We start from the raw sequence: 14,684 nt of genomic DNA, 5'->3' as shown, positions 1-14,684 counted from the left end.
TCTAAGGTGACATTTAGTAGCTGGGAGTTTTCTCATCATAAAGGCTTTAGCCCTGAGGAACAGCAAAGCTGCAATACCAGATGAGGACAGCAAGACCCTAGTGCAGTAGGGCCTCGAGTAGGAAGATCATGGAAGCTCTCCCTGTAAGGACTTCAGCTTCCAGCACTGGAATGACACTTAACAGGATCCCTCTAGGGATAATATGGAAAGAAAACTGTAACGTGGCAAAATAGAAGCCAGCCCCTTTTTGGAGATGGTCATACCAATGTTTAGCTTGAACCCTCCCTCTCCTTCCCAAATTAGCATCCAGAGTTTAAAAAACACTTAAAAAAATGTTTTTCTAATTCATGCAAGGACCAAAGAACCAAGAGAAAAAAATTTCAAGACTAAGTACTATACATTTTATTTCCTCTCAAATTGACTGTTTCTGCCATTACAATTTTTGGTAGATAAGGGTACTTGGTTTGCTTCTTTAAAGTATATTATTAGGTGACAAAAGGTAGCAGGTCCATTTGTTTTAATGAACATTTATTCCTTTAGTTGAACCACCTCTACACACAAAATATATATGGTTTAAGATCTCTGAGTGCAAAGAAATTTAGATCTCAAGAGTTTTTAAAGCCTGTTTTCTGGAAATCATCTCAGCCTAAAACCCTTGGGAAAAAACAGAATTGGTTCAAGTAAAACCAGCAATTAGATTTTGAAATCAAAACTAGATTAAACGAGCCAACTTAGAACTGGGACAATTCCTCTTCTGTATTTCCTACACACTCAAGTTCACCCTGGGAAACAAACCTCATCTACTGGAAGGAAGACAACAGAAGCAGAATGTGGTGGAAAGCTTATCAAGCGGAGCATAAATGATGGCCTGGCAAGTTTATGGAATGGCCACGATTTTGAGGGGTTAAGGGGAAAGATGAGAATTGACTGTGGACAATACAAAAGGATTATAAACTTGTACTGACCCCAACTACTTGACTTCTCAGTAGCCTGTGGGAATGAGTAAGGTGGGTTGAGGACATAGGACTTGGAAAAAGCAACAATGTACTTTACTAGTGGGTTCAAAATGGTCACGAACACCATTTAACACCAATTTTTTTTATCCTCCACAATTAAAAGGTTACCTGATAGCTACCAGTTTTCCAATCTTAGCTTTAGATGGGTTACTAGCTTACCAATCCTAAGGTAGTCTTCTCATTTACCTAATGTTCAATTTCCACCAGTTTTAATACAGACCAGTGTAAATATTACTGCTTTGTAGAAAATTCAGTATTCTACAGATCCCATGGAGTCATGGACTTGAACTAGGAGCCTCCATCTTTTATGTGATACTCTATGGTTCCGAGTAGGCCAAGGCAATTTTGCTTTGGTTAAGGAGGAATTTCATTTCTAAGAGAATCCTCTTGCAAAAGGTTTATTCAATTCACCTAAAAATGCTGGCACTTTTAACTATTCTTTCAGAGCAGCAGTTATGTGAATCGAGTATCCTGATTCAACCTAAAAATGTGGTTCCTCGTTAACATTTTTCTGCATATGACCATAAAAGATTAGGATATTCTTCATATTTCCAAGCCAAAATCCAATTTAAAGTTTGTTCTTACCAACCCTCTAAGAACAGCCATTTGAGAGTAAGCCAACAGAGCATAACATCACCCCAATGAAGCTGTAGGTTTCATTACATGCACCAACAAATCTACATGGCTAACTTCTGCATTCCACTTTTACAGAATTTATTTTACACCTATTATACCAAACAGCATTTTAAACACTGACATATAAACTCCCTAATAAGATAAAGCAAAGACACAAGTGTTTATCTTATTAGAAACAAGATACACCATCACTTATAGTCTTCAAACATTATTGCACTTTAACTTTCAGAATTTGACAATGCATTCATTGAACAATCTCCAGACAACTAATTTTTTAACAGACAAATTAAAGAACACTTTTAAGCAGACATGACTGTCCTAAATTGTTTATTAGGTAAGAATTTTACAAACATTACTTGTATTAACGGTAACGGTGGAGCTGGAGAGTATTGCGTCTTCTCCAAGCCGCACGGCGAGAACCACCAATAGTGTGGTGGAACTTGTGACCTTTTCCAAGGCCACGGCTCTTGCGGCCTGCAGACGTCAGCCCTCGCATCTCCCTGTGCTTGTGGACCGGTTTGGTGATCCACTGGGTGTCAGGATTTCTTCTAATAGCTTTATGGAATGGATCAATAAGGATAACCTCGAAGAATTTGTAGGTGGAATCTTCGCCAACCCAGTAAGAATTCAAGACTCTCAGAGCCCCACAGTGGCGTCCAGCTCGCTCCTAGAATAGGAAAAAAGACTCAAGGTCAGCTTTCCCTGTCCTATAGTAGGAAAATAAGAAGCAAGCATTCTCTTTAGTTTACACACTAGACAGAGACTGTTCACTACGTACTCAAATATTTACTAAGCATCTCCCCAGAGGTTAGAACCCCAAGTATAAGGAAGACTTACTAAAATAACCCATGTAAACATTCTTAGATTGATTTGAAACCACCGCCCTATGATCACCCTGTCCTTGATAGATGGCTAACAAAATCACAACTGAGGGATCAGGAAACCTTTCATATGAAACTTAGTATTTAGCCTATTATTTTAGGCTTTGCAGGCCACAATGGACTCTTTTAAGTTGTCTTTGCCTTTGCTTTTAAAAGCAAAACTAAAACTTTAGCTTACAGAAGGCAACAGGCCCTTGTTTGTCAACCTCTGGGACAGAGCACAGCTTCATTTACTAATCCAGAAAGAAAACTCATGACCGGAACATAAAAAATTAGCCCTATCAATAAATGCATGGCTTCCACACATCTGGGAGATGTGCTAAAGACAAAGTTTACCGCCCTTTGAGAGCTTAAGTTCCAAGGTTCACACTAATCATAAAATACTTCCCATTATACACAAAGACAGATTAATTGCAGTGACTCTAACACAGCAACACTTTACCAAGACAACTGAAGTAAAAATCACAAATTCCATTTTAAATGCAAGGGGGCTCAAGTTATCAATCAGAAAAGGTGCTTAGATCCTTCTCCACCATCTCCAGGAGACTGATACACAGCTACTAAAAAGAAAAAAAAAATCACTTACCTCTGCAACAGACTGAAGGCTTCGGGCAAACTTGAGCTGGTTGACACCATGATGGACAGGCTTGCCATAGGTAGCACCCTTAGGAACGGGGCGTTTGCGGCCACCGCGGCGCACTCGAATCCGATATATGACATAACCTGTAGAAACAAATTCACGGTGGTCTTGTAAAAGCTGTACGGATGGAAGACTCAGTGACCTGCCACTAAATGCTGCAACATCAAATATATTTCGGACCATAATCCAAATACTATGTATCTGTAAAACTAATGAATACCCATTTAAAACTTACTCCAAAAACATTCCTGTTTTTTTCCAGGGTACGTTAATCACACAGGGAGATTCATTTCTCATTCCCAGTTTACGTTGTTTTGCTTCAGTCCAGACTCCTACAGATTTGTAATCTAGGACACCCTTGCTACTTTAGACGACTGTTTTCAGGGTTTACCGATCAACAACTCCTGTGCTTTTTGCTAAGTTGAAGACAAGTTTCTAACAAAGCTCAAGTGATGGAAGGCGCTGGGACTGTATACCTCTAATTACCGATTTCTAGCGTTTCCCCACGAACATACTTGACTGAAAGCGTCCACGCAGAGACCGCTCACCTTGCTTGGCCTTGTACCCCAGCCTGCGCGCTTTATCGGGGCGGGTGGGGCGGGGGGCCCTGTGGAGCGCAGAGAGCTGGCGATACTGCCAGCAGCGCACCCTGAGAAGAAAGCGCATTACATCCGACTGCTTCTTCCTCCATAGCTCCTGGATGTACTTGTAAGCGCCCATCTTGGGTTACCTTTGATCTAAAGAAAACATCCTGCATTTAATATATGAGAGATCGCGTCCATCTTAGTTCCCCACCGGCCACAAGGATACCATTGAGGCTGAAAATGGCTCTGCAAGAAACACAGGAGACAGCCAGCCCAACCCCCACTACTGCGCCCAAGGAAAGCAGCGCTGTCACCTCTGCGACCCCAACATCGGGCAGCGCAGGGAGGCACTCGGTACTTTTCTGTTGAACGAATGAATGGCATTAGACTTGGGCAGTGAGGCGCGTTGAGGACTGCGGCAGGTGGCGTCCCCGAGGGCCTGGCCTGCAAAGAGACCTCGCCGGTATAACAGGAGAATGCGCTGTAGCCGTTGCCTCCAAAGCTAACTCTTGAAGAAAAAGCCCGCACTCCACCCACCCGCAGACCTCGCTTATAGGATTCTCTAGGCCCAGCCTTCCATCCCTCAGCCCCATGCTTCCTTTTCCTTGAAGCTCCAGGCCCCGCTAGAATTCGCGCCGCCATCACATCATCGCCCCAGCCCATTCTGGCGGCCGCCTCTCCACGCCCGCGAAGCCCCGCATCCTGATCGAACTCGCGCCGAGCAGGAAGCAGGAGGAGCTCCGAGGACGCAGGGTCCCCGAGTCTGGATGGCTGAGGCGAAGGGAGATCAGGGGCGGATGGAACAGCGAATACCACCAACACTGCCTACCTGATGGCTGCCGCCAGACGGAAAGGAAAGAGCCTTTCTCCCACAATCCCTTTTGGGCTCCTCCCCCACATCGGCGAGCCTTTTTCCGTTGAAAAGATGTGGCCTTATGGGACATGTAGTTCCGGCAGCGAGCCTGGTGGGCGGAGTTCGGCCGGGATTGGGCGCAGCCCCTCCTATTGTCCCACCCTCTGTTGCTCAGGATTTGAGTTTGATAGGCGGGGGCAGCAAAGGTCGAGAGTGGGTGGCCGGGCCGCGGCCGGCTTGCGTGGGACCCCGTGCTGCAGCCTGCAAGAGCAACTTGGGGGCGGGGCTCTGGTGGTCGAAGCCAGTAGTGGAGCGGTGCTGCCCGAGCGCTGCTGCTTTTGGAGCCTGCGGAGGTGTACAGGTCTGTGTCTCGAGGTACTGGGGCCCCCTGGCGCAGCGTAGGCTCCTCACCTGAGATTCGCGGCGAATTCCCCCGTGCGGCGCTGTCCGTGCCCCCTTTCCCTCTAGCCCGAACCCCGAGGCTCCGTGACAGACCCTCGCGACGCTGCCCCAGCTGCCAAATCCCGCGTTCAGGGTGTCAGGTGGGGGCGGGCGCCTCGCCTTCGGGCTTCAGCCTCTGCAGGCCCGGACTCGGAGGATTTTGCCCTAAATAGACGGTCGGGGGGTGGGAAAGTGGGGGGCTCCGGTGGGGAGCACGGCGGCCCGGCGCCTTTCCATTTCCGTGCCTTGCCTCTGTACCGACTTTCTCCCAGATTTTGCTACGTCAGAATCAGCGTTTTTTAAGAAGGCAAATTATTTATTAGCCAACATCTGGTTGGCAGGTGCGAGCGTTTCGGGAAGAAATGCCGAGAAAATGCGTTTTGTTGCGTTCTTTGTTGAAAAATAGTTTGCCGGCTTTTTTGCGTCTCCAGAATATTTTCATTTTTGATGCAGTCACGTAGTTTACCTTCTAACTTAATACTGGTTTGGGTTATCCCCCCCCCCTTTCTTTTCTTTTTTTTTAATCGTAGCTGTACCATTCCCGGAGCCCTCATATGGATCACTGATTCAGTCAGCAAATATTGATGAAATGTTTAATACGTGTCGGGTAGTGTCCCAGCTTCTGGGGATGCCGTATAAGTCATCGCGAAAATTTGAGCTTTCTTGGAAATGGGAAATAAACATAAGATATATGTAATGTTCGGTGACAAGTAGTAAAGACAAACATTTAGGGGAGGGAAGAGATAGTGTTGGGTGGGCCTCAAAATTTGGGATGGAATATTCAGGATAAGTCTTCTTGAGAAATAACATTTGGGGGGACCCTGAAGGATGTGAGCCTGAGAGATGTGGGGATTGATTTTAATCAAAAGGAAAAGTGCTGGAGGCTGGAGGTTGTTTGGATTCATACTAAACCAGCAAGGAGGCAGGCAGTGTGGCTGCAATCTACCACAAGGGAAGCTGGCAGACGATATTAGGTGAAGGTTCTTAGAAGGAGGACTTTGGGTTCTCATACTGCCTGAGTTCGAAACCTGGAAGATTTTTTAAAAAGTTTATTCATTTATGCCATCTCTACACCCAACATGGGGCTCGAGCTCAGGATGAAGGGTCACATGTTCTGACTGAGCGAGCCAGGCACCCAAAAACTATTGGAAGATTTTAAGCAGAAGGGTGACTTCCTGTGATTTACATTTTTTAAAAGGATTATTTGGATTGCAGCTCTGAGGCCAAAAGAGGAGAAAAGTTGAAGCAGAGAGACTAGGAGGTGGTTGTGGGGTTTTTTTTGTTTTTTGGTTGTTTGTTTTTTTTTTTTGGCTAATTACAGCAAATTTACTGGCTTAAAACAGCACAAATTTGTTGTCTTACACAGGTCAGAAATCTCCGTAGGCTAAAATCAGATTGCTGCGATCCTTTTAGGTATTTTTTTTTAAGTTTATGTATTTATTCTGAAAGACAGCATGCACGAGTGGGGACACCCAAGAAGGCTCCACACTGTCAGTGCAGAGCCCAATGCAGGGGCTCAGTTGCCCAGGGCGCTCTCATAGCCCTGAGGGGCCACCCAGGTGCCCTGCTGTGTTCCTTTTAGAGAAACTAGGGGAGGGTCCATTTGCCTACATTATCCAGCTTTTAGAGGCCACCTGCATTCCTTGGCTCTTGACCCCTTCATTTTCAGAGCCAGCTGGATAGCATCTTTACATCTGTTTGTCTCTCTGACAAACTTCTCTCCCCTTTAAAAAGACACGTGATTATATTGGGACCACCTAGATAATCCAGGATAATCTCTCCGGTTTAAGGCTCTTAATTTAATCACAGCCGCAGAGTTCCTTTTACTGTGCAAAGTAAAACACAGGTGTTGGGGATTATGACTTGGCCATCTGAGAGGCCAGGTGAGAAGCTGGTGCCTCTGATCTCTCATTAGTGGTGGAGGTGGTAAGTGGTCCAGCCCTGCATGTGTTTCAAAGGTAGAGGATTTACTGATGGAGCAGACGTGGGGTATGAGAAAAATGAGTCAAGAATGACTCATTGATTGATTATAGGGGCCTGGTGGCTCAGTCAGTTAAGTATCTGACTTTGGCTCAGGTGGTGATCTCACCGTTCTTGGGTTGGAACCCCATGTCAGGCTCTGCACTGAGAGTGAGGAGCCTGCTAGGGATGCCCTCTCTCTCTCTCTCTCTCCCCCTCTCTCTGCCCCTCTGCTCCTCCCTGACATGTACTTTCTCTCTCAAATAAATAAACTTAAAAAAAAAAAGAATAACTGATTATTAAAAAATCAATTAAAAAGTAACAATAAGAAAGGGGCTCAGTCTGTAGAGCATGTGACTCTTGATGTCATGGTCATGAGTTTGAGCCCCATGTTGGGTATAGAGATTACTTAAAAAGACTACAAAGTTGGTTGAATCATTTGGAAAGAAGTTCTGGCAATGTGAATAATCGCTAATTCCTTAATTAGTTTTTGCAGTTTTGTTTTTTAATTTGCAGTTTCCTAGTTTTGCAAGATATGGACTGGTATTTCCAGTTGATTTTGAGATTCCTGAGGGCAGGTATCATTTCTGGTTTTGCCCCCTAGTTTGTCCCTCATGCCTGGCATTATGGTAAGACTTCAGTAAATATTTACTGAGTGAAAGTGGTAGGCTGGAGTCTGCTTATTTTATTATGTGCAATATTGTTTACAAAACTTTTTAATGCGTGTTTATGTGAAATGTATTCATATCTGGATAAGTCAAAGTGTTACACCACAGTACATGATGTTTGCATTAATAAATACATACAGTGTAGATGTTTTCCCCACATGAAGTTTCATCTGTAACATCTCTCTATGATATTAAGTGTTTCAAAATTAATATTGTCTTGTTGCGTTTTACTTATAAAAGTAGAATGGTTTCCTTAGAAAAACAGAAGTACTGACAGCTTGAGGCAGTGGTTTCTGATAGCTCTTTAAAGGGAATATTGACCAAGCTCAGTATTTCCCACAGGAATGGATCGGTCATGTTTTTATTCTCTGGCAACGTTATTGATTAGCCTGGAAAGCAAAGCAATATGTAGTCGAGACTGCATTGACTTTTCCCTGTTAAGCATGTTCTCTCCAGTCATTCATATCAGATGAAGATGAATAGGTCACGGATGAGATTTTATTGTCCAGCAGGCACTTAAGGTGTGGACTGTACCAAGTAGTTCTAACTAGTGTTTTTGTACTAAGATCTCAGTATGAATAATCCCAGATGCAGTTTTTGGGTAAGCAGTTTCTGCTGTCATAGCTTCAGAGTGTTGAAAGGAATCTTGGTCATCCGTCTACTCCAGAGCCTTTCAAACTCTTGAAAGCTATGTTTACAAAAGAGGCTTGGCCATCCCCAGGATCTATTCATGTGATTCAGTGCCCATTCAGGGTACTGCAGATGACCTCCTTTTTGTGTTGGAAGGAAATGGTGCATATTTGTTATGTTTGGGAATTGTGATACATTATAATACTTACAGAATTGAGCTGCTAGCAGTTTTTCTTTTGTAAATCTGAGTACATAAAAATGTGAGAACTACTTCCATACATGTAATCTAAGTCCCCACCGTCATGATGATATGTAGAAAATAAAGCACTTTTGCATGGATAGTTAATGTGATTCACAGTCTTAAATTAGATACTGATGTAGCCAAAACATGGAAAGAGCCTAAATGTCCATCACCTGATGAGTGGATCAAGAAGATGTGGTATATATACACAATGGAGTATTACATGGCAATGAGAAAGAATGAAATCTGGCCATTTGTAGCAAAGTGGATGGACCTCAAGGGTGTCATGCTAAGCGAAATAAATCAGGCAGAGAACAGAAACCATGTTTGCACTCATAGGTCTAACAGGAAAACAGGAGAAACCTAATGGAGGACCAGGGTGAGGGGAAGAGGGAAAGAGAGTTGGGGAGAGAGGGATGCAAAACCTGAGAGACTGTTGAATACTGAAAATGAACTGAGGGTTGAAGGGAAAGGCGGAGAGGGGGAAAGAGGTGGTGGTAATGGAGGAGGGCACTTGTGGGGAAGAACACTGGGTGTTGTATAGAAACCAATTTGACAATAAAATGTTATGAAAAAAAATCAGATACTGATGGGGGCACCTGGGTGGCTCAGTCGGTTGGGTATCCGACTTTGGCTCAGGTCATGATCTCACAGTTTGTGGGTTCAAGCTGTGCGTCAGGCTCTGTGCTGACAGCTCAGAGCTTGGAGCCTGCTTCTGATTCTGTGTGTCCCTCTCTCTCTGCCCCTCCCCTGCTCATGATCTGTCTCTCAAAAATAAATAAATGTTAAAAAAAATTTTTTTTAATTAAATACTGATGTTTAGTTTTAAATTCATACTTGAATTGATGGTAGTAGGTCACTAATCTTCAGCTTTGGGTAGTGTTATTGTTTCCCCTTGGAAGAACTTAGAATGTTTCAACTGTGCTTTGATTAATCACGCTTATTCTTTCAACTTTCCTTTGTTTTTGATGGTAAAAGATATTTAACATGGTTTATTCTGTTTTACCTTGTTTCTTGCCTTGTAAAATACCTTAAAATCTTTACCTAGTGTTTGAGTAACCTCTATTCAGTTATTTGTACTGTTTGAGAGTCTCTGATACACCAAAACAACTCTCCCAGTTTATACACACACAAATTCAAAGTAATATGTATTTTTATTTTCTTTTTATTTTTTAATGTTTTATTCATTTTTCAGAGAGAGAGAGAGAGAGAGAGAGAGAGAGACTGAGTGCACGAGAGAGAGACAGAGTGTGAGCAGGGGAGGGGTAGAAAGAGAGGGAGACACAGAAGGCTCTAGGTTCCTTACTGTTAGCACAGAGCCCAATGGCGGGGCTTGAACCCACGAACCATGAGATCATGACCTGAGCCGAAGTCAGACGCTTAACTGACTGAGCAACCCAGGTGCTCCAAAAGTAACATGTATTTTTTAACATACTTCATCTGTTAATCCTAATATCAGTGAGTGATCAAAGTACAATTGTAGTATGCCACTTTTAAAGCCGCTATATTGGGGCATCTGGGTGGCTCAGTCAGTTAAGTGTCCGACTTCAGCTCAGGTCATGATCTCCTAGTTCTTAAGTTTGAGCACCAAGAGTTTGTGCTGACAGCTCAGAGCCTGGAGCCTGCTTCAGATTCTGTGTCTCCCTTTCTCTTTCTGTTCATCTCTGGCTAATATTCTGTCTCTTTCTCTCTAGAAAATAAACATTTTAAAAAAAGATATATTAAGACGACTGCCAAAGACTGGAATATTTGATTTCTGAATTTCTTAGGATTCTGTCGGTTTCAGCATTTTCCCAGATTGCTGCAGTCCCCAGAACTGGTATTTGCCTGCCTTTTACGGAGTGAGAGTGGGGGGAGAGCTTATTGCTATTAATAGTTGTTTTTTTTTTCTTTTAACTACCTGGTTCACTTAACTACAATATGTACCTGCCCTTTTGAATAACTTCTGTTTGTTTGAAGATTGATATAATAGTGGTATAGGGACTTTTTTTTTCATTGAACAGGAAGAGAAGTATTGGTATTTAGAAATTCTACTGGGACTGAGACATTTTTAGAGGAAGGGAAATAATAGAAAAATTAGAACTTAGATTCGAACAGCCACCTTTTCTGACAACAGAATTGTTCTCTGCTGCCATCATTTACAGATTGATTTATATTTCATCCTTTGGGTGGCATGTGGTTAAGTGGCAACTCCCTTTAAATCTTCACTATTACATTAAAAATATATTTTTTAAAAAACTTAAAGATTCAGTGGTATCAGAACTTAGAGGAGATCACAGTATGCAGAAAGTGTAGAATCCTGTGATAAATGAGATGACATTAGATTAATCATAAATTCAGAGGTATATGTAGAAAACGTTTTACAATAAGCCATAGGTGCTGACACAGGAGATGATCAGTGTTACACAAAGCTCTTCCCTTAGAAATAAAGGTCAAGAATTTTTCCATTGCAGTTATGTTGAAAATATATTTATAAAAAAAAAAAAAGAGGGGCGTCTGGCTGGCTCACTTGGTAGAGCATGCAATTCTTGATCTTGGGTCTTAAATTCAAGCCTCATGTCAGACTCTGCACTGACAGCATGGAGCATGCTTGGGAGTCTCTGTTTCCTCCTCTCTTTGTCTCTCCCCCTCTCATCCCTCTCCCCCCCCCATAAATAAACATTTTAAAAAGTCCTTTAAGAGACATAGTTTTTGTAGAAACAAGTGACAAAAGTTCTTTGGGAAGATTTGCCACCTAGGAAATAATGGTTGCAATACGTAAGTGATGATTGTTTCTCTACTGGTAAAATGTAATGTACTGCTCTGGAAATGAGCACTGTGTTATTACTGTGTTACAGTAATGGTTGCATTAAAATTTGTTCTGTCAGCAGATGAATGTCATGGCTGATTTGGGTCATAAAATATTACAGACTTGAGAAAATAGGGAAGAGTTATAGGCAGTTCATTTGTTGCTTAGTATTTTGGTGTTGATAAACAACAACAATACACACACACAAACGACACACACATACATACACAGAAAGGTACCTGGCAACTCTTTGAATGCTTTCCTGTACTTTTCTTGGTGTAGTTGTTTCTGATTTGAAGGAATTGTGGCATCCATTTGAGTCAGAGTTGCTGCATGTTCTATACTTAAGAAGAGAATTGGGGGAAATAAGGTGGTGGAGATGGCAAAGGCAATGTGGAAATTTTAGTCCCTTTCTCAAGTTATTCTGTTGTATTCAGTGAGCTTTTTCCCCCCTCTCTGCCCTGACTTCTAATGCCTTGACTTCTGGGAAATATAAGCTGTGAGGAAAATGAAGAAAATGTTACCTGATCTTGCTATGCCTTGCTTGGATATGTTAAGAAGCTCGGAGAAAGGAGTTTTCATTTTCTTTCTAGTTTAAAGTGCCTGAGCAATTTTTCTAGCATTAGGAAATGTGACTCAAAAAGTAGTATGACCAAGAGAGCCCATGTGGCTACCAAAATCGAGTTTCTCACTCTCCTCAAAGACATTAATAGCATTAATGTTTCTCTAAAAACTTAGGCTCATTGTCTATCCAAATTTTTGTCTTTATGCCTCCTTAAAGTTTTGCTGAAATGCTGATTTTTTTTCAGGTAAATTTTGATGAGCGGGCAGTATATTCCAAGGATTGGTCCCATCTAGGATTTGATTCAGATTCCTATAGACTTAAACGGTGTTGACAAGTTCTTTGCATAAAATGTGGGGTGTTGTGTTTTTTTTTTTGGAAAATAAACATGTTTATATTATATCTACATGTATTCTTATGTTAATCTAGATTAGCTCTGCAAAAATATATAAGAAACTGGTAACTGATTGTTGTAAAGGAGCAAATGGGAGACTAGGAAGGGGGTTTGGAAGCATATGCTTTATTGTGTATGTATATATATTTTTTGTAATTTATTTATACATAGAAAGAAAAAAGGTTGATTTGAACAGTATACAGTTTCACAGTTCTTCTGTTCTCTTCACAGTGATATCCTGAGAGAAGATGGGAAAGGGCTGCAAGGTTGTGGTTTGTGGCTTGTTATCTGTGGGGAAAACAGCAATTTTGGAGCAGCTCCTTTATGGGAATCATACTATTGGTAAGATTATTTTTGTCTGGTTTCTATGTAGGTTCTGGGAACTGATCAGTGTCTTTTGTTGGTCATGCTAACCTAAAGATGCATGGTGATACACAAAAGTGAGGTGTAATCCAGAAGGACCTAAAGGGTCATAGAAGTCAACAGAGATTGAAAGCCAGCAGAATGGGGGGAAATAGAGAGAAAAAAAAAAGTCTTGGTTATTGAAATTCAAGAGTATTTGTTGTAAGCTACAACAGGTAAGAAAACAAATGTGTGTGTGTAACCTTTTATATATGTGGTTTCCTGTGTGTTTACATAATGAATTGTGGTCTCCAAGTCATAGAATCACTGACTTGAGGAAATGCTGAGTGATCTCTCATTCAGGTTTCAAACATGACTTTCCAGCACTGTTGTATAAGTTTTAAAAATGGAAGAAACAATGGTTTGCTCTACTATGACCTAATTTTGTGAATTGGGTTATCTCATTCATTGAGTTAAATAATTACTAAATACAGGCTGTGATGAGGCCTTGTGAGGGTACAGAAGTGAAGAAGACAGTATCTCTGGCCTTTTTAATTTCATTTTTTAATTTTTATTTTTATTTTAGAGAGCACGTGCAAGCAGGGGAGAGGGGCAGGGGGGGAGAGAGTGAACGAGGGAGAGCGAGCATCTTAGGCAGACACCACACTCAGCACAGAGCCTGACGTGGGGCTCAATTGCACAATCCTTGCTTCGTGACCTGAGCCGAAATCAAGAGTTGGACACTCAGCCAGCTGAGCACCCCACGTGCCCCAGAGCACATTTCTATCTTACTTTTGTTAACCACTTTGATGATCTCTGCTTCTGTTCCACCTTCCCAAAATAATATTTATTAATTTTGAGTAAATCCATATTTGGTTTTTATTATTATGCTGCTGCCAACAGTTCTCAAACTCTTTGGTTTCAGAATCCCTCCTGCCACAAATGCTGCTGTCTTAATTTTTTACCTCCTGATTCTAATTTATGCCTGTGCAAAAATAAAGTATACCTGCAGGAGAAAATCCTTTTACCCTCTTGAAACCCCAAACAGGTTTTGTATATGTAGGTTGTATTCAGTATTTTTTATTGTTAGAACTAAAACTGAGAAATTTTTAAAAATATTTATTACTTAAAATAATACATTAATTACATGCTAAGATAACATTTTATTGAAAAATTGTATTTCAAAAAATCTAGGGAGAGAAAAAGCATTGATTTACATTTTTTGAAAATCTAATGTCCAGCTTACTAGAAGGCAGGTGGATTGTATCTACTTGCTTTTGTATTTAATCAGTTGTGGTATGCTTTTTAAGTTGAAATCTATGAAGAAAACCTGGCCTCACACTGGTAAATCATTGGAGGAGGTAGTATGTTAATATTCTTCTTTGGTATTTCACTAAAACTCAACATGGTGTTACTCAAAGGTTATTGCGATACGGAATCCGAAACCACATCAGTGAACTTTCCCCACTCTATTACATTAAAATCTCATTGATCTCTCCTGGATTATGAATGAGAATTTTACCCAACAATGGTTTTTTAACATCATAAATTGGTCATTTGAAAAATGCTAACTGACTGATAGAAGCAGAGCTTCCAAGTAACATTTATTAATATCATCACCAGTCTTCTCAATACTAGGAAGCTACCAAGTTCATGGGGATAGATACAATTCTCATTTTCACTTTCTTGAAAGCTCAAATTTTGTTATTGACAACAAATACTGTCAGTTATTTTCCTTGAAAACCATAGGCTCCCTTAATTCATTTTTTAAATTATTAAAAAATTGTCTATCTACTTTTGGGGGCAGGGGTAGAGACAGAAGAAGAGTGAATCCCAAGGAGGCTTCATCCCATCAGTGAAGAGCCTGGCTCAGGGCTGGAACCCCAGCTGAAATCAAGAGTCAGTCGCTCAACCATCTGAGCCACCCCGGTGTCCCTTCCGTAATTCATTTTTGAGAAAATGTCTGTTAAATACCCCAAAACGTACTTTTCCTGTCATTCCTTCTTTTTTTCCTTTCTTTCTTTCTTTTTTTTTTTTTTTTTTTTTTTT

At 41.4% G+C, this 14,684-nt stretch overlaps 2 protein-coding genes across 2 annotated transcripts in view; one reads left to right on the top strand and one right to left on the bottom strand.

The window, feature by feature from the left end:
* Positions 1–378: 378 nt before the first annotated feature.
* On the bottom strand, positions 379–4,686 carry RPL15 (ribosomal protein L15). Its single transcript, XM_029940358.1, has 4 exons — positions 4,587–4,686; positions 3,722–3,910; positions 3,120–3,256; positions 379–2,319 (listed from the first exon to the last, which is right to left on the bottom strand). Exons 2-4 carry the CDS (start codon positions 3,891–3,893, stop codon positions 2,014–2,016), a joined length of 615 nt encoding a protein of 204 aa, XP_029796218.1. The 5' UTR covers positions 3,894–3,910; positions 4,587–4,686; the 3' UTR covers positions 379–2,013.
* A 90-nt stretch (positions 4,687–4,776) lies between these two features.
* NKIRAS1 (NFKB inhibitor interacting Ras like 1) overlaps positions 4,777–14,684 on the top strand; it is a gene marked incomplete at its 3' end in the record, with an annotated part of 34,854 nt that continues 24,946 nt past the window's right edge. Inside the window, exons 1-2 of the mRNA XM_029938773.1 lie at positions 4,777–4,971; positions 12,525–12,635. Coding sequence (XP_029794633.1) covers positions 12,542–12,635 — 94 coding nt within the window. The remainder of the gene's footprint in view (positions 4,972–12,524; positions 12,636–14,684) is intronic.

The sequence above is a fragment of the Suricata suricatta genome, chromosome 5 (genome assembly GCF_006229205.1).
Source record: "Suricata suricatta isolate VVHF042 chromosome 5, meerkat_22Aug2017_6uvM2_HiC, whole genome shotgun sequence".
Lineage (NCBI taxonomy): Eukaryota > Metazoa > Chordata > Mammalia > Carnivora > Herpestidae > Suricata > Suricata suricatta.
This window is presented reverse-complemented; position numbering and strand designations above follow the sequence as displayed.

Coding starts and splice junctions, on each gene's coding strand:
- RPL15 (XM_029940358.1), bottom strand. CDS start 3,893: ATGGGCGCTTACAAGTACATCCAGGAGCTATGGAGGAAGAAGCAGTCG. Junction 3,257..3,721: donor GGGGTACAAGGCCAAGCAAG/GTGAGCGGTCTC, acceptor TTGTTTCTACAG/GTTATGTCATATATCGGATT. Junction 2,320..3,119: donor GCCTTCAGTCTGTTGCAGAG/GTAAGTGATTTT, acceptor TTCCTATTCTAG/GAGCGAGCTGGACGCCACTG.